This window comes from Pristis pectinata, chromosome 20, assembly GCF_009764475.1.
Source record: "Pristis pectinata isolate sPriPec2 chromosome 20, sPriPec2.1.pri, whole genome shotgun sequence".
NCBI lineage: Eukaryota > Metazoa > Chordata > Chondrichthyes > Rhinopristiformes > Pristidae > Pristis > Pristis pectinata.
Window position 1 is genome coordinate 28194555 of NC_067424.1, and position 19514 is coordinate 28214068.

Sequence of the window (19514 nt, forward strand, 5' to 3'; positions counted from 1 at the left end):
AAGAGGGTAACCAAAACTACAAAACAGTGAAGGTGGTGGAGAGATGGACAGCAAAAGAAAATATCTCTGATAGAATGAGGACAGAATTGTGGTGAAGTTATGTGGTTGATGTGTTAATGGGGGCCATTAGAGAGAGAACACAATCAAAGGAACGTCAGAGCTGTAGGCAATGTCAAGTAAGTTAGGCCACACTAGTAGAGAGATAAAATGAGCTAATGTCCAGATGGCAGCAGAACTGGGCAGTTCTGATACAGAGAAGGCAAATTACCTGAAGTTGTTGAATTTGATGCTAAGCCCAAAAAGCTGCAGCCTATCCAGATAGAAGATCAGGTGCTGTTTTTCAAGTTTAGCATCTTGTTATAACAGTGCAGATAACTTCACCAACTGCTTATCACTACAACAAACCTGGCCTCGCCCTATCAGAGAGATTCCCTTTGACACGACCAATCATTCTCGCCCGCTCTGCAACTTGAAACTAACTTGCTTTCTCAGTTCTGATAAAGGATCCTTGACCTGAAACATTAACTCCATATTTCTGTTTTTGTACAAATTATTGGTTGGATAAGAGTAGGCAGGTGACCGTGATTCTAAGTCATCGCTTGTAAGCGTAGAAATTGGTTGGGGAAAGGGATTAACACTTTCCTGCAATAAGTGCACACCCTTTTGCTCTCTACTTCCTCCATCAATACATAAATCATTGAAGTTCACTATAAAAGTATTTGCATCACCAGAGGCCATAACTTAGGCATTGTCTGGTTTTATTTCTGATTTACAATCTTGCTTTCCCTTCTACACAAGTTTTGCATCTAATGTATACCTTATCCTTACAGGCATACTGCACAGGAGCCCCTTTTTTATATTAGCAAAAGTTGTTAGCCCTCAATACTGATGTATCTCCCACCACTTGTTCCCCCAATTGGAAAAAGGTGATTTTAATTGGTAAAAGTGATGTGTTATAAAGGAAACTTACTGTTGCAATGTGTTAACTGTTAATCTTTCATGGTGAACACAGGTTTTTATGATTTGAAAGTTTATTAAAGGAAGCACATATTATTTGAGAGTTATTCCTGTAGTTGATTTATGGTCAAGTACATTCTTTATTCAAGAAGAACCTTTGACAGCTCGTTCAAAGCAGTAATGTCCCTATTGAGCAGCCTGGGCCACAGTGGATCATCAGGAACACAGATGTTATCTCTATGATCAGGTCAATTAATTTCACAAAATACTGTACATAATTGAAAAGGGTTGTGAATTGTGTGGGCTGTGTGCTTTCAACTGGTTTGTAGGTGCAAACCTTTCTGGTCTGAACAAAATGCACGCTAAGTAAATTCATTTACATTTCTATTTTTGCTCTTCATTTGTCTGATGAAACAATATTTTACAGCCCAATAGCTTTGCATACAGAAGTCAAAAGTATTCATCTATGGTCAGACTTTTATCAGCATTAAAGTTAGCAGATATTCTATATATTTTGTCTGTTTTATGGGTAAATACTTATGTTTGTTTTCCCAAAGGGAGGTCTAGAAAGTCTGATCCATCCATTAAGCACTGCCTAAAACTTCAATTGCCATCTAAGCCCTAGGCCTCATTTGCATTGTACAATTTTGCAGATCCTCCTTTTCTGAAACTTGGGTTTGGGAGACTGGGAGGGAGGAAAGGCAATCTTCTTGACAAGGAGCTGGGGGAAGATGGTGCAAAGTTCATTAGATTAGTTAGAGGTTTCAGGATGGAGTTCACAGGGTTGGATGGGATAGCAGGTCAGAGGACTTGGATCAAGGTCAGGAGAGTCACCTAGAGATTATGGGGTGTTGGTGGAAAGCTACAGAGGATGTATTTATCCCAAGGACCCAAGATGTAGGTAAGGAATTTGTCTTGTTTATGTTCTAGATTGAGTCATAGAATAATACACCATGGAAACAGGTCCTTTGGCCCAACTGGTCCATGCTGACCAAGATGCCCATCTAAGCTAGTCCCATTTGCCTGTGTTTGGCCCACATCCCTTTAAGCCTTTCCTAAGCATCCACCTATCCAAATATCTTTTTAAATGTTATACCTGCCTCAACCACTTCCTCTGGCAGCTCATTCCATGTACACACAATCCTCTGCGTGAAGTTGCCTTTCAGGTCCATTTTAAATCTTTCCCCTATCTCCTGAAACCTGCACCCTCTAATTTTTGATTCCCTTTCCGGGGTGGGTGGGGGGGGGGGGGGAGGGAGAGAGCAGGAACTGTATACATTCACCCTATCTATGTCCCTCATGATTTTATACATCTCTACAAAGCCACCTCTCAGTCCCCTACGCTCCAGTGAATAAAGTCCTAGCCTGCCCAGCCTCTTCCCTATAACTCAGGCCCTCAAGTCCTGGGAACTCTCTTAAATCTTTGCAGTGGGTTGAGCAGCATCTGTGGGGCACAAGCAATTGTTGACATTTCAGGTCGAAACCCTGCGGCATCTGCAGCCTCTTCTGTCGTCTTTGTACTCTTTCCAACTTAATGCCCAGCTTACTTAGTGCTGTGATTTTAAGACTATGCTGTCCTAGGAGTGCCCAACAAAAAAAAATTTCCCTTCAATACCCCAAGGGTGGACACATCCAATATGGAAATCACAGCAGGGATGCAAGAGTGACTGATAACAGAGAGCAACATGACATAGAAATTATCATTACCATTTTTTCACTATGGGGGGGGGGGCGGAGGGGGTAAACGATTTTCAATTACATAAGCACTGTTATGCTATAGAATTTCCTGGTAGGAATTCCTAATCAATGGCCGAAAAGGAACAGGTCAAGTCAAAGCTGCCACAACATTGCTACAAGCAATGCCATAGGAGATTTTCCATTATTTTACCAATAGACGAGAAGACCAGGTTGTGGAAGGAATTTTCTTTCTCTTATTAAATTTTGGATAGGCAGCACAATTAGTTATTATGTGTTCTTTAATTGTGTATTTAAACAAATCATTCCACTTACCGATGTTGCTACTTTGTTCTTGTGTATTTCTTCCAGTTTCCCTAAAGGAGCAGTGTAATCATTTATCCAACTTTGCACCTCAGACCTGGTTTGTGGGGTTTAATACAACGTTGATAGAATCAGTGGAGGTCTTCACAGCCAATTGTGTACTTTTGAGGCAGAGTCATGACTGCAGTACAGATGCTAGTGGACAGAGTTCTACATACTATGTTGCTCAGAAATATTGTTCAACATTATTTTACATTGCCATTCTGAGCCAGTTCATGAAAATCTTTTTTCATTTTACTGAACTTCCCATGAAATCGTGTTAAATCCACTAATAAAGTATCAGTTGAATAATGCTGATAAAGCAATGAAAGAAGATGAGGAATACAGATCAATGCCATATACAAGCTTATTCCAACTTCAATATTGCTTTGTTCTAGTTAAACTAACTTTACATTCCATCTTTTCCATGTCCTATCCCATTTCCATGCCATGTGTGTATACTTTCTAGCAAATGTCATTGAACCATGATCAGAGCAGGGATGCTTGCTGATAGAGTGATTGGGCATAAATTTGGCAAATGGAGTTTAATGTGGGGAAGCTGGTAGTTGGTAGGAGGAATCAAAATGCAGATTGTTATCTAAATGGAAAGAGACTGCAAATGGGTAAAGGTCAGAGGAACCTAGGTCTTCTAGTTCATGAATCACAAAGTTAGCAGGCAGGTCCAAGTTAAGACGACGAATGGTCTTTTGGTCTTTGCAAGGGATTTGGAGTTTAAAAGTAAGGAGGATTTGTTACAACTATACAGGGTGATGGTGAAGCCACACCTGGAATACTGCACGTAGTTTTAGTCCCCTAACCCCAATAAAGGATATTGTAGCATTGTAGGCATTACAAAGGCGATTCGCCAGGATGTGAGTGTTGTCCTATCGAGAGACGCTGGTGAATCACCTTTGCAATGCTTAGGTCAGTATTCCTTGGAGTTTAGTAAGACAAGGGTGACCTTTTGAGATGTATGGTCCTGAGGGAGCATGACAGGGTAGATGTTGAGACACTTTCTCTACTAGTAGAGTCTCAAATGAGAGGATATTGTTACAGGATTAGGGGTTGGTCATTTAAAACTGAGGTTCAAAGAAATTTCTTTATACTGAGGATAGTGAATTTCTGGAATTCTCTACCTCACAGTTGTGGAGACCAGGTCATTAGAGTATTTAAGGTGAGGTAGGTAAATTTTTGAAAGATCAGGGAAATGGTCAACTGGCACAGAAGGGGAGTTGAGGTCAGTGTAGGTCTGCCCTGCCATTCAATATGACCTGAGAGATGAGGTGGCCTACTCCTGTTCCTAGTTTCTTCAGTTTTTGAATATTTCTCAAATTTCCCACTGACTGCTAAAGGAGCAGCACAAATGTTTATCCAGCTTTGCCCTTAGACCTGGTTTGTGTGGTTTAATATAACATTGATAGAATCAGTAGAGCCTTTCATGGCCAATTGCATACTTTTGAGGCAGAGCCATGACTGCAGTGCAGCAGCTAGTGTACACAGAGTTCAGCAAACAATAAGTTAAATGACGTGGCATTGCATGAAGAATGGATCTTGGGCAGGACATCATCTCTCTCACACTTCTTCCAGAAAGTAGAATGGAAAATTTTGTTCCCCTGCCAAGGAACCTGCAAAAGTAAATCTCAAATGGTATAGCATTCTTTCAGCACTGCAACTGAACTCTCTGCTGTATTTTCTAGAGTCTTCACTTCATTCAATTCTATTTTGGGCAACACTATGACCACTGAACCAAAGGTATCCTTAAAATCACATTCATTTACTCCTGGTGACTTAATGGTAAATATTTTTACTTCATTTTGGGTGTCACACACTTCGTGAGCATGTTCAGGACATGACAAAAAGTTGGAATGGAGATCACAAGACAAGGGAGCAGAAGTAGGCCATTCAGCCCATCGAGTCTGCTCCAAAGAAAAGGGAAAAAAGAAACCCCAATTTCCGGCCTTATCCCCATATCCCTTGATACCCCGACTATTTACATATCTGTCTATCTATCTATCTCTTCCTTAAACACCTCCAATGATCTGGCCTCCACTGCTGTACATGGCAAGGAATTCCACAAATTCACCACCCTCTGACTAAAGAAATTTCTCCTCATCTGTTTCAAACCTGTACCCTCTAATTCTAAGATTGTGCCCTCTGGTCCTGGACTCACCCACCAAGGGAAACAGCTTGACCACATCTACTCTGTCCAGTCCTTTCAACATTTTAAATGTCTCTGAGGTCCCCTCTCATTCTTCTGTACTCCAGTGAGTACAGTCCAAGAGCCAACAAACGCTCATCATATGTAAGCCATTCCCAATCCAAAGGTTTAGTCCATTCAAATACAGCAAAACCTTTTTGTATTATTGGCTTAAAGGCAGGAGTGCCTGTCAAATGTTTTGCATCTGTAATATAGTAAAACAAGGTCTTAGTTGCCGGAGGCTTGGCTGTTGGAATGGAAAGAAACTTAATCCCAGTCCATGTAGTTAATGGCCTCAATCCTTCACCACTCTCAATAAATAATTGTACAGTTCTAATTCCTATCAGTTAAAATAAACTCCACTATTATGAAAGTTTTGCTATATTTAAAAGTTTGGAAACACTCCTTGGATAAAGTTTGTCCTGAATCTAGTGCAGTTCCTGTTAAAATTAAACTGGAGATTTTTGAGTTATTGTGCCACAGACATATACTGACATATTAATTGGGACAAGAAAAATGACTAGCACAGGATTAGAGTCAAATCATGGGCTGATTGTGTTGAGGAGAATACTCTGTGGACACTATTGCAAGGAAGGCTATGACTTTGGTAGGGTGGGGGTTTATACAGTTCATCAGTTTAAAGACAGGAAGGTATGTAGTGGTCCTGTTATCAATCTTCTGAGTGAAGAAGAGAGTGAATTTAGCTACTTAGCTGTTCTTTTTTCTTTAGTTTGGTGACAAGTGCTTTGAATACATCAGAGATGTCAGTCTCTGGAGGTATACCACAGAGAATTATTGATTGTCCTTCCATACTATCAATCACCTGTCCTGGAATAGAATAGAAATTACAATGAACACACTTGCATTAAACAAGTTTCCAATCTACAAGGGTTTCTGGTTCAGGGTCTATAACATGGTCAGAAATGAATCTATCTGATGGATGCTTTTGCAAACCATTAGTGATAGTTACAGTCAAATTAGAGTATTGAATTTTTACCCATAAACAAGGCTAAATTGTTCAACATTGCCTTTTGACTAATACACTTTGAAACATAAAGTGTGAATGCTTCAACCAATAAGGCTGCTTTTAATAAAACTACAAAACTAGGGATCAAAGTGTGGTTTGATTCTTTGCTGAGGACACAGCACAGAAAGGAATGTAACATTGCAATATGAGACGGTCTGGTCAGTATTTGGTCAGTATTTATCTCTCAAAAGTCATTTTGTAGAAAATGGCCTCAAGCTATGGAATGACTTTACTGTGAGTAGTTTGGATGCCTATCTACTCCCACTTATTCCAGTTTGTCTGGGTTGTTCCTTTCTTCTGCTGACAGTGTGGTGCACCTTCTCCTCCCTTATCTGTGCTAATGCCATTGAAAACCAACACAGGTGAGGCGTATAAATACAGAAGGACCATTGGTGGCTGCTATCCACATAGCAGAATGTGGCTGATAACTGAGTGTTAAGAGACCTTCTTCAAATTTGCACCTACACACTGTCTCTCAACGTAGCAAAGATTTCCCAAACTCAAATAATAATTCATCCCATTCAATCCCTTGAAAGCAGCAACTCCTCTATGAGGAAGGTTCCTTGGATCTTGGCACCATGGTTTCTCACCAAGTCACTTTTCACATCAGCAGTAAATATCCCCGAGTTATTTAAACATATGCTCACCACAGTGAAGCCTCTGAACCTTCCTCCATCTGTTCTCCCATGTTAGTCTCTGTGAAAAATGATGCAGATGTTGCTTGCTGTTTACCTGAAGATTCCACTTCCAATTCATAAGTATCTGTGTATTTTTCAGAGCAAGACTGAAAACAACCCCGTCTCATGATCAACTTGGAAAGCTCCTGCTGCAATGAGATGCTACTGGAAGCGATCAGTCACTACTCTTGGTTTCTCCCTACTTCTTTGCTTTCTTGTGTATCTTTGTATAAAGGATGAAGAAGGAAGTGTGTTGGTGAGTATTTTAGGTGGCACAATGTGAGCGCTGCTCACTCTGCACCAATTGTTGAAAGTCTTGATACTCGAGTGCCAAGGGTAGTTGAGTTAACCCTGTTTTTCAACAAATGAGATTGGGAGTTCTGTCATTAACCTGGATTGTTAACTCTGTTTCTCACTCCACTGATGCTGAGTACTTTCAGCATTTTCTGTTTAAATTTCAGTCGTGCGGAGAGTCAATTAAGTTTGACAATTCTTACCTTCCAGCATGGCTTCCCTATAATGTGCCATATGTCAGGTGGCTGCACATTTCTATAGACACAAAACCAGTCTCTGCATCATAGCCAAGGTCTATTGTATTAATAGTGAGAAGGGCCCAGTCAGGTTGCCTTTCCAATGGTAAAAGAGGAATAGTTAATTCACCCAAACCCAAACTGATGTCTGGCTCAAATTTCCCTCCTGTTATATTGATGTACCTGAGCTCTAAAATCCTCTCTCAGAGGAATATTTTAGTAGTCCTGAACATTCTGCTGGCATCTAGACAAGCAGGCCAGTTAATATCTTGTTCTTCATAAGACATTATCCTGAAGAGATTTCAGAAGGATTGACCAATGATTAGCTACTGGTCATAATAGTTCCATTTGCAACTGCAGACATATCCAAAGCCATTTTTGCCTTCAGTTGCACACAGACAGCACCTGAGGTCAAGATTAAATCCTGGTTGCTGGAGCTGTGAGGCAGCAGCTCTACTTGCTGCACCTCTCTGCTGCCCTGAGTGTTGTCAGTATTACAAAGCTGGTGGCAAAACCAAAAACAGATCTGCACACAAATGTATTCCATATTGTGCTGTTATTGCTGAAGCACAGAATTAAATCCTAAGAAGTAGAATTCAACACAGGTATAATTTGCTTTTTCTGATGGAGAATACTCTTCTTCTCAGGCAGTCCCTTGGAATCAAACTTGACATTTTTCCATTTCAGTTTTGTGAATTGAGGAGACCTGAGGCTAGTGTGGGATTCTTCCACAGGTGGGGCAGGAGGTGCCTGACAGGGCAGGTTAGATTGTGAGGTGGTGTGCTCCTTCCATTGCATATGCACGGCTTCTGTTTGTTCCCAATACATGGATTCAAGGTTCTCCCTACAATCTGAAATTCTCCTTCTCCATTTTGAAAAGTCATGGGTCAGAGATTCCCAGGAATCAACGAGGATGTTGCAGTTTGTCAAGGGGGAGTTGAACACATCCTTGAATCTTTGTTAGGCTGAACTGAATCCCTCTGAACTTTTAAGCACAAGAAGTGGAATCTCGGCAGAGTACCGAGAGTCTAGCCTCTACTGAATTTACATCAATCAAGCTAACTCAACTAGAGTAGGCTAAGAACAAAGTACTGCAGACAATGGGAATGCAAAAGGCAACAGAAAATGATGGGAGGTCATTGACATGAAATGTTAACTCTGTTTCTCTCTTCATTGGTGCTGCCTGACCTGCTAAGTGTTTCCAGTATTTTCCTCCTTTATTTCAGAGGATGATCATTTAAAAAAAAACAACTAATTTCCAATGTCCCTGCTTCAGACAATCATATAAATCCTAAACTTAATCAATCAGTTTTGCTTTAAAGTTAATTCATTTACAGCTGGGTTTAACTCAAATGCAATGTGCCTTTTGAATGCATGTTCTTCATTCATTTAAATGGACAGGAAATTGGAAAAGGGGAAAATATTTTTTTTAAAAAAAGTCCTTCAGCATATGTTACAAACTCTGAACACTGGCATTGCCATAGGCACAGCTGCTTCCACTGTAGAAAAAGTTATATAAATGGTTCACATGGCCATGTTGAGCTTTTCTGTATGTAATGTCTCATTTTAAGCCAAGATTACTGATATGGCCCATAAAATAAACATCACTGGAGCATGCATCTTTTTGATAATTGTCTGATTTCTTACTCCAATTTCCTGTTGTCTTTCAGGAAGAAGAACAGCGATTGGCCAAGGAAATAGCCGTGCAGCAGCTATATTCCGAGAGGAATGTGCAGAACTTCAGGGAGCTGATAAATCTTTCTTCACCCATTAATGTCACCTATCAATATTTGGCAGGATACCCTTTGTTAAAAAAGAGTAAGAGAAAACTTATCCTTAAAGTTTGCCATGAATTAACTGTAAAATGGAAGGATTACAATGAACTGATAAATGTGTGCCAGTTTATCTGAAGTCTAAAGCAGGAACCTTTGCTTAACGTGCAAATGAACTAAAGTAGGATATTTTTCTGTATTTCTATTGTTTTTGGGGGGAAATGATGTTGCTTTCATGCAAACAAAGGATTCTACTGTTTCCAGAAAGCATTTGAAGATCTGCCATCAGTTTTATTTCCACTTGAGACACAACTATTAGCTGAAGAAATGATTCTCGAGACACATGATAGCACCTTGGGTTATTTATACCATGCTATTTAATTTCAAAGAGAACACAATTGATAAAAGGACTTATTGCATAGATTTCAAAGTCCAGAACTTGCCTTTCTGGAGGAACACCATGCACATCATGTAATAATGCATGATGACACAGACATGTAGTGGCTTCCCATGACCTACATCTGGATGATGCTTAGCTCATGCATGTTCTGTGGGCAGTGCTATCATTTACATAGTAGCAGGTCATTGCACAGATGAGATTTAAAGGAGCCCTGCACAAATAGATCTCAGCCACTGTGGCTGGGTGGCTTCCGGTAGGTTTGCTTTAAAAGAAAATGTCAGGTTAGATTGTGATGGAGCATCTTTGCTCCATCTACCACAACAGCCAGGACCTCCTGGTGGCCACCAACATCAATTCCACATCCCACTCCCATACTGACATGTCTATCCATGGCATCCTCTACTGCCACATTGAGGCCAGACACATTAGAGGAATAACACCTCATACTCTGCCTTGGGAGTCTCCAACCTGATGGCCTCAACATCAATTTCTCTAACTTCTGGTAAACTCACCCCTTTTTCTCTCCCCCCCCCCCCCCTCCCTGTCTTCCCTTATTCCTGTGGCTCCCTTCCCCCACCTTGACCTGCCCATCTCCTCTCCTCCTCTTTCTCCCCCCCCCCCAATCCTTTAGTCCATGGTCCACTGCCCTCTCCTACTGGGTTCCTCATCCTTCAGCCTTTTACCTCTTCTACCTATCACCTCTTGGCCTATTATATCTCCCCACCCCAAAAACCTACCTTCCCCCTCACCTAGACTTGCCTATCACCTGAACTCTCCTGCCTGTGTATGCTCCTCCCCCTTCCCCACCTTCTCATTCTGGCTTCAGCCCTCTTCCTTTCCAGTCCTAATGAAGGGTCTCAGCCTGAAACATCGACTGTTTATTTCCCTCCATGGATGCTGCCTGACCCACTGAGTTCCTCCAGCACTGTGTATTGCTCCAGATTCCAGCATCTGCAGAATTTCTTGTCACCCCTGTAGTAGCTCACCCCTGAGCCACCAATACCTCCATTCAACCTAGCATGAAACAGATGTCTTTCTCTCCCAATGGTTGATCACTGAGACTGAGATCTCTTGGTTTAGTGTTATTGAGAAATCATCAGCCCCTTTACAGTTTGATAGTAAAATTACATACAAGTGCTCCCATCTCCAGTGCACATTATAAGAAGAGATGACTCTCCTGGTGTACACTTGCTTTTTTCCTTCATTACTGACTTTCCCAAGACATTTTTCAAGCTCTTTATTTAAGCCAAGGGTGAACTAATTGCCTTCATTGATTTTTACCCTTGTAGGTTACACATGCAGAAAAATCTTCAGTCTTTTTAATTTTAGAATTTAAAATTCAGAATTCTCAAAATATAAAATTTTGCACAGTTGCTAAGTGAATAAATATTGTTTACATTAACCACCCCAGGCATCACTCTTTATCAGTAATTCTCATGTTAGCAATGGCGTTGGCCCAGGGTAGTGTCAAGTACCCTCTGCTGTACACTAAACAACAAGAGAACAACGCTTTCCTTTCATCCACAAATGTGATACTTTTATTTGCTGTGCATTCCAGTGAGACTGCTAATATAGTTTCATGTAAAATTATGGGCTGGGATGTCTAAATCCTTTTTACTTAAGACCTTTGTAACTGGAAATAGGGTTGTCATTTTGCCTGCTTCAGATTTGACCCAAATAACGAGGTAAAATAAACTCCAGTTGACTGCATCATCGATCTTTGCTCCAGAATACACGCAGTCCATAGGTTACGTAAGGGTTCGGTCCTGGGAACGATCCATAAGCCAATTTCTCCATGTCAGAAATGTTTTCTATAGTAGCCCATATCGTAATGTTCTACATACACCTGCTATAATTTAATCTCAATCACTCTGACACAAACCATAATTAAACTAATAGAATACATACTATATCTAGTCATTAATGAATACCATGAAATGTATTATTATTAGCTTGAAAAACACTTTTTAAAAATGAATGGGAGACTTTACATGAAGTCAGATTTCTGTAAGTCAGGTCATTCATAACCTGGGGAGATCTTGTATTTATGTTAACAGATGTCGAGTATAAGGATTGTAAGCCTGGAATAAATTGTGGGGATTTGGATCATGTTTTCAAGACCCCTTTTCATGTTGTTCTAAAACTGAATGTGCCTGCCACAAACCAAGCAAAACAAAATATCCAGATTCATCATTTGGAAGCTGCACAACTCAGTTATTTACTGCAAAAACAAATTGATTTCATCATTTGTAAATTGAATGGAAACAGTTGGAGTAATTAACTTCAAACATGTTCTTCAGAACTTTTCCACAATTGTACAAACTTGTTTCTGTTTAATTTACAGAATACATTACAGTGGGATTGTCTTCTGTGAAACGAAAGCGAGGAAATTACCTTCTTGAGACACTGAAGTCCATATTCAAACAATCTACCAATGAAGAGCTCAGTGAGATGGTGGTGGTCGTCCACCTGGCAGACTTTGACATGGTGTGGAATATGCAAGTGGTTCAGGACATTGCCACAAAATTTGCCCACCATATAATCTCAGGCCACTTGATCATTATTCATGCCCCTGAACTATACTACCCACCCCTAAAAGGCTTGAAAAGAAATTATAATGATCCAGCTGATCGCGTGACTTTCAGGTCAAAACAAAATGTGGACTATGCTTTCCTGCTCAACTTTTGTGCAAATTTATCAGATTATTACATAATGCTAGAAGATGATGTTCAATGTTCCCACTCTTTCTTAACCTCAATTAAGAAAGTCCTTGCTTCAAAAGAGGGCTCCTACTGGGTAACGCTGGAATTTTCCAAGCTGGGCTATATTGGAAAACTTTACCATTCAACTGATCTTCCAAGGCTGGCCCACTTTCTACTGATGTTTTATCAAGAGATGCCATGTGACTGGTTATTAACTCATTTCCGAGGCCTTCTCACTCAAAAAGATGTCATTCGTTTTAAGCCTTCCCTGTTTCAACACATTGGATATTATTCTTCTTTCAGGGGAACAGAAAATAGGTTAAAGGATGATGACTTTGAAGAAGACTTCTTTGATGTTCCTGACAACCCGCCAGCAGCAATCTACACAAGCCTCAAAGTTTTTGAAAACTATGTTCCCAGCAAAGCCTACAGTAATAGTGATGAGTACTTCTGGGGAAAATCACCCTCGACTGGAGATTTTTTCACTATTGTGTTTGTAAAGCCAATGAACATTACCAGAATCCATATAGCCACTGGCTCTGAAGAAAGGCATGGTGATATTCTTCATTCTGGGATCGTTGAAGTTGGAAAGAATCCAAAATTAACACAAAAGGGGAAAGATTGTTTGGAATATGTTAAACTAAAGGAGTTTCAAAATGGACTGTTTGATCAAAAAGATATAGGTACCATTATAAACTTCAGTGCAGAATGTGTACGAATATATATTACAGACAGCCAAAATGACTGGTTAATTATTCGCAGCATTGGTATTTGGGCAAAGCAAGCCAACCCTTTATGACAAAGTACATTAATTGTACCCCTCTTGTTTTCTGCCTTCCTCACCTCAGTGACCTGTATTGGGATGTTGTTCTGTGCGTGTATCTCATAAAGCAGTCATTTTTTGAGAGTCAACCTGATCAGTGAACTTGTGGAGCTTGTCCAATCGGCCAGTCCCACAGCCATTCTCACCAATCTCTTAACACATCCCCAGCTATCAGGATTGCTTAGTGATTGGTGATTAGGAGAAAACCCTGTACAGATCTGGAACCCCTTCCTCTCATCCTTGTCCAGGGAAATCACATTAGACTGCATCAGTTCTGTAATACTGAAAAGAACTGAATAATTAGTGAATAAGCATTTTTTAAGATGTACATAATCTTTCAATATACCATGAAAATTATTCCAATTGCCTACAAAAATCTCCTGATTGGCAGGCTACTTGCTAACAGGCCGGTTACTTAATTCCCAATGTATCATGCAGCATAATTGTTAGCTATTTTGAAAAGAAGGTGTAAAACTGTATTCTATGCTGATGTTGAAATATGCCAACCCAGAATTACAAAATCAGGTCAGAGGTTTAAATGTCATGTATTCAGTGGGCAGATATCTCATGTCCTCCATTTACTCTTTGAATAATATGATAGGTTGTGAGAAGAAGTGACCGGGTCAAGTAGATTGTGCCAGAGAGCATTATAATTGAACTTCAAAGCTCACATGAAAATTTTAGAAAGCTATCCCCAAAATACTGAATATCTGATCACTTATTTCTTCTGCATCAAATATTAATAAGCACAATGAGAATCTGGCATATAAGTAGAATCAAAAGCATAGTTTTTGAGCAAGAATACTTAACTATGTTCAGATCAAGTGAATATTAGATTACTGGACCTATCTTTTCTGATAAGGCCATCAAGAGTTTAAAATCTCTATAGTCATCCCCAAAGTGGAAGACTTGAACATTCTGATTCAGGTTCACAATATAATGAAAGGGCAGTAAAGTGGCTTTGAGTGTCCTGCCACTTGTTACCTGAACAGGACTAGCCATGGCTAGGAATGTCCCCAACTCAGTGTCTATGTCTAAGTTATGAAGGATTAGTAGGGGACTAATGGAGGGAAAATGAAATTAATCTGTTCTTTAAGAATGATTTTACAGTTCCTCATCAAATGGTCCCAGGTGAGCTTTGTCTTACCTTAGGAAGGGGATCAATGGCCTTTACTATAGGTGTAAATATCTGAAAAATTATGTATAGTTTGTACAAGCATTTGTACCACGATTCAAAGAATGCCTTGATATATTGTATTCCATAAATAATCATTGCTGTTTTCAAGGTAACTTTGCAAGTTGACATCTTTATTCATGATATCCCATAAATAAGGAATTGTTTACCTGTTGTTTTTAATGAGATGAAGTGTGGTTCAAATATTTGGATATTAAATGCAGCTATGGTTCATTAATGTTAGACATGCTGCATTCTATTATAGTTAACGTTTTCAAGATGTACCTCTTTTGCCTCATTTTCTACTGTTCCATAGAGTATAAGCTATAGATTGACAGATACTGTGGACCGAATGCATTCAATCCAATACACAATAGATTTTCTTTAACTTTTGCTGTTAGTCAGAAATACGAAGGGTGTTGCAGACACATGAAGTATTCTGTGGTAAGTGAAAGTAACTAGGAAGTGTTTACCCTTACAAGAAGGTACCAAGATTAATTTTGGTTAGCATGAAAATAAGCTAATGTTGTTCAATAAAAACATTACATTTGCTCATGCAAACACTGCCAGGGAGGTGTTCAGCATCTGGGGTCAGATTATCCAGCATTAGATCATAATCATGCAAATGATTATTTAAAAATGGACCGTGTCACCTAACTAAAATAGATTACTTTTATCTTACTTTATCTAAACTCTCCACTGCTGGGAGTGGGTTTTCCTCATGTCACATACAGATCTGTTATGGACTAAATAGCAGAACGAATTGAATGATGAGTTGACACTCCATGATCACCATACAATTCAATGGCTAAAGTGACTGAAGGTGAATTAGGTAAATCTTGGTGTTCCTTTGTTTAGTTGTTCTTCTGTGATGTAAGATTTCAAAGCACCTTTAAAGTTACTTTTATAATGAGTCTCATAGACTCGTACAGCACAGAAATGGGTCCTGTCAACCCACCTCATCCATGCCAATTGTGATGTCTATCTGCACTAATTGAATTTTCCCACATTATGCCCATATTGCTCTATGCCTTTCCAACTGTCCAAATGCCTCTTAAATGTAACTATCACCTCTACCACCACCTCTGACAGTTTGTTCCAGATAACCAGCACCCTTTGTGTGCAAAAACTAAGCCATCAGATCTCCTGTAAATTTCTTCCCTCTCACCTTAAATCTATGCCCTCTAGTTCTAGACTCCCCTGTTCTGGACATAAGGTTCTGACTATCTATCTGATCTATACCCCTCATAATTTTATAAACCTCTATAAGGTCAGCCTTCTACATTCCAGTGAGAATAAATCCAGCGTATCCAGTTTTTCCTTATAACTACAGCCCTCCATTCCTGGCAATGTCCTGATGAAAACCTTAGTAAAGTCATTCATGCTACCAGCATATAAGACTAGTGCGGTTGGTGGCAATCTCAAAGTGAACCTGATGAACCCTTCAAGGATGCCCATTATCAGTTTTAGCAAATCTGGTAGGTAGTCTTTGGGATTGGAATCAACTGCAAGGGAGCTATGTATTGGGAGCTAGTGGAGGTCTCAGATTTATAAGGAGATTATGCTCAGAGGACTGGCAGCATTTACACTCCAGGCTTCAAACCCATTTTGCAGAGCAATCCAATGGCATTGCAATGCCCCGGTTCAGGTGGATCTCTGCAGGATGAGCTTTACCGGACCTGGAGTTCTAATAGATGCTCAATGAATGATGTCTTAATTGACCTTGGAAAACAGAAAGTAACTAGTGTTTTTAAAGGTTATAAACAGGTCCATTGATTTACATCACTAAATAATGCAAACTTGTATTTTAAATTTTGGGATTTTTATATCCATTTTGAGAATCTTATTTTGCAATTGATTCTGAGTTTTTCCATGTAAATTCTTGGCCATGACTACCAACTATTTGTGCTCCCCTGAAGTTTGCATTGCATTTGCATTATAAACCTATTATCTTTATTGATACTCAAACAATACATCAATTGTTAAAGGTCTGTAATTAACAAATATTTATTTAAACAAAATTGACAGCAAAATACTGTTTTGGGGTTTGAAGATGGGTAAAGTGTAGTGAGAAGAAAAAAGTGCTTTATAAAATTTTATAGATTGGATCGATTGGCCCAGAAATTTATCCTCAATCAGTAGCACTGACAATACTAAATGCAGCAACAGCTATTATAGTCTACCTCCAAAATTCTTTCCATTGACTTCAGTGAGCTTTGACTACAATTGACTTCAACAAAGTGTATTTTGGAGTGCAAGGATCTGTAATTATAATACAGCACATTTAAGTCTATGCACCAAGGATGAATTTCTAGGCCTTGAGGGTGTCTGCAGTATTTCAAAGTACATCACCTGCATTTAATCTTTCATCCCCAGTCAATGTTCTGTCCCTTCCACTGTGCTTCTGCCTTGGTGTGTTGAAGGTACTAGGAAAATTTGTCTCTATTTTGACTAGAAATGAGTCTGGTTATTTGGAATCATGTTGACCATTGCTCCATTAGTCTTTTTTTCATCACAACTTTTGACATTTTACAATCAAATGTATAAAATGATAAATATTGACTAAAGATCAAAAAAAAGTAAACAAATGGCTTTTGTTAAAATAATGCCTTGAGCCTTCACATTGGGAGGTGATCACTTAATTATGTCAAGTGGCTTCAGGCCAGCAATTTCACACCAGATCTTCCATTTGATTCCATTATTTATGTCTTTTATCACGTAAAATTCATCACGGGTGTCTAATGAAGCCTAGCCTTAATCTAAAGACCACAACGGCCTTATTATTCATAAGCTATGACCCAGAAGCAGTAGACTCAACATTGCCATCAACAGTAATTTCATATTTCATGGAAAACAATAAAGTGAACTCATACTATGACTGAACTTGGAAACGGTTGGTTGGTAAATAATAGCATACAGAATGCAAGATTACTTATTGACGTCTAAGATTCTAAGATTTTCACTTCAGACAGTCAGGAGATGGTTAGAATCAGGATGTCTGGAATAACTCTATCCTAACCATGTATAATTCACTATTTGATTTATTTTTATGAAGAATGGAATTGAACAACTGGAGTAACATGTTACCAGGTGTCTAGGGGTTTTAAGCTCTAATTTATCATATTCAGTAGAGAGATTGACCATGAAGGTTGTATTTTTTTAAGCTTGCTCTGCATGTTCTCAAAACAAACATAAACTCCTGAAGTACATTGATTTTTTTTTTGGTTGCACATCTCTGAAGTTTAATAGTGAGGAGTACACTGAATTTTAAATTAGTTTGCATTGAGAAACTAATCTTGATGGACTTTCTGTAACAGAATTGTGGCAATGTTTCTGCAACATGTTTATGGTTTTGTTTAGATTCAGCAGCTATGATCTGGCTAATTCTGGCAATCCTATTCCAGTTGAATCATGGATTTTTTTAATATCAAAACAAATTGTTGACTTATCAGAGCTTTTCTTTGTGTGCAGGCAGAAGCAACTGCTACACTGCAACCTATTTGATAGCCATAAATCTCCTTCAATGAACCTGCATGGAACTAAGTCTCACACAGCTCTGGACCACTTTGTTTAGTGAATCAATTGGCACCTTCCTGAAAATCACACAAAACATGACAGAGGCTTCCCATGTGTTTTCAACTCTATTTTAAGATGCAATGGTGACAATCATGATTGATATGAATCTTTACATTTCACATTCTTATGGAAAGAACACTTTCTTTTGATAGGGTTAATGACCTTTATTGGGTTTAAGTCAACAGACCTGGTTTTGAATTGGAAAACAAGGGGCCAGAAGGCCTATCAGGATCAGCAGGGAAAAGATTATATTTTCAGATTTTTTTCAAAATCCTAAGTTTTAACTTTAACCATCCTGGCAGATTCACTGTGTACTTCCAACAGGTGCGATGTTCTTTAAATAGTGGTTCAAATTGCCACTCTTAACACTGCTCCAACCCATTTCTTCATTAACCCTCAAATAGCCATCAGTTTGCACAGTAAAAACAAAAATTGGAACCACACAAATTGGGCTTTTGTGTAAAGGATATGTAACAGAAATACAGTATACTGTTTCATCAGATTTATTCTAAAGTAAAGCCCTTTATTTTCCATATGGGGGACCTGTTAAGTACTAGGAAATTATACTATTGAGATTATTATGCAATGACAATGTTCTTTGGGAGACATGTATTCTACCATCATTTGCACTATTGCTATGTTCTTCCATGGATGAGCACAACTAGTAAATGCAATTGTTCAAATGCTCTAAGATTGTTAATTTTTTTCACTAGTTATTCTGGTTTTATTGTCCTCTATGATTCTGAATAGATTTTTACAGAAGTACTTTAAGACTCATGCTTTTGTTTCAGTTATCCAGTAAAGTTTTTATTATGTAGAAGACTGTGACTTTACTGTCAGTAATGTATTTGAATAAACTTATTTGCTTAGTATTGTGTATGTAATCCTTTCCCAAGTTGGTAGGCAAGTTAGTCATTCTTGAATAGTTGTCTTCAGTTTGAGATTTTATCACATTGCATTCCTAGCTAATGACTACAACTGCATCACGTTGACAGTTGAATATGGTGAGCTGAGTCACAAGTTTCACAATAAATGTCCTTCACTAGGACAGTAAGTGTGCTTCAAAAACAGAGGTAAAATTTCTATAACTTTTGCTTGACAAACAAAGTATTTTTCTAATAACATAGTCTAGAACTGGCAGCCTATTGTTCTTTGCATCCATCTATCTATGGAGGGAAAGTGGACAGTTGACATTTCGGGTCGAGACCCTTCATTGGGCCTGGAAAGAAAGAGGGGAGACAGCCAGTATAAACAGCTGGAGGGAAGGGGTGGAGCAGACACTGACAGGTGATAAGTGGATCCAGGTGAGGGGGATGATAAGGGAAGGGGGAGAGTGGGAATGATTTAGGAAGCTGGGAGGTGATAGGTGGAAGTGACAAATAGCTGAAGAAGATGGAATCTAATAGAAGAGGATTGTGGACTATGGAATATAGGGAAGAAAGTGAGGAGGGGAACCAGAGGGAGGGATGGGGCTGGTGGCATAAGGGAAAAAATGGGGGCCAGAGGGGCGTGGTTACTGTACTGGAAGTTAGAGAAATCTATGTTCATGCCAACAGGTTGGAGACTGCCAAGGTGGAATATATGGTGCTCTGAGCAATAGATAGATCCATGTGATGAGGGGTGGTACAAAGATGGAGGAAGG

General features: G+C 39.2%; 1 protein-coding gene across 2 annotated transcripts in view; it reads left to right on the forward strand.

Moving 5' to 3' along the window:
- The window catches only part of LOC127580946 (alpha-1,3-mannosyl-glycoprotein 4-beta-N-acetylglucosaminyltransferase C-like), a 55663-nt gene extending 36921 nt beyond the window's left edge, over window positions 1-18742 (forward strand). For both annotated transcript variants that reach the window (XM_052034940.1, XM_052034941.1), the window contains exons 2-4: window positions 6996-7151; window positions 9096-9243; window positions 11942-18742. In XM_052034940.1, coding sequence (XP_051890900.1) covers window positions 7050-7151; window positions 9096-9243; window positions 11942-13098 — 1407 coding nt within the window. In that variant the 5' untranslated portion in view covers window positions 6996-7049 and the 3' untranslated portion in view covers window positions 13099-18742. The remainder of the gene's footprint in view (window positions 1-6995; window positions 7152-9095; window positions 9244-11941) is intronic.
- Window positions 18743-19514: the final 772 nt, after the last annotated feature.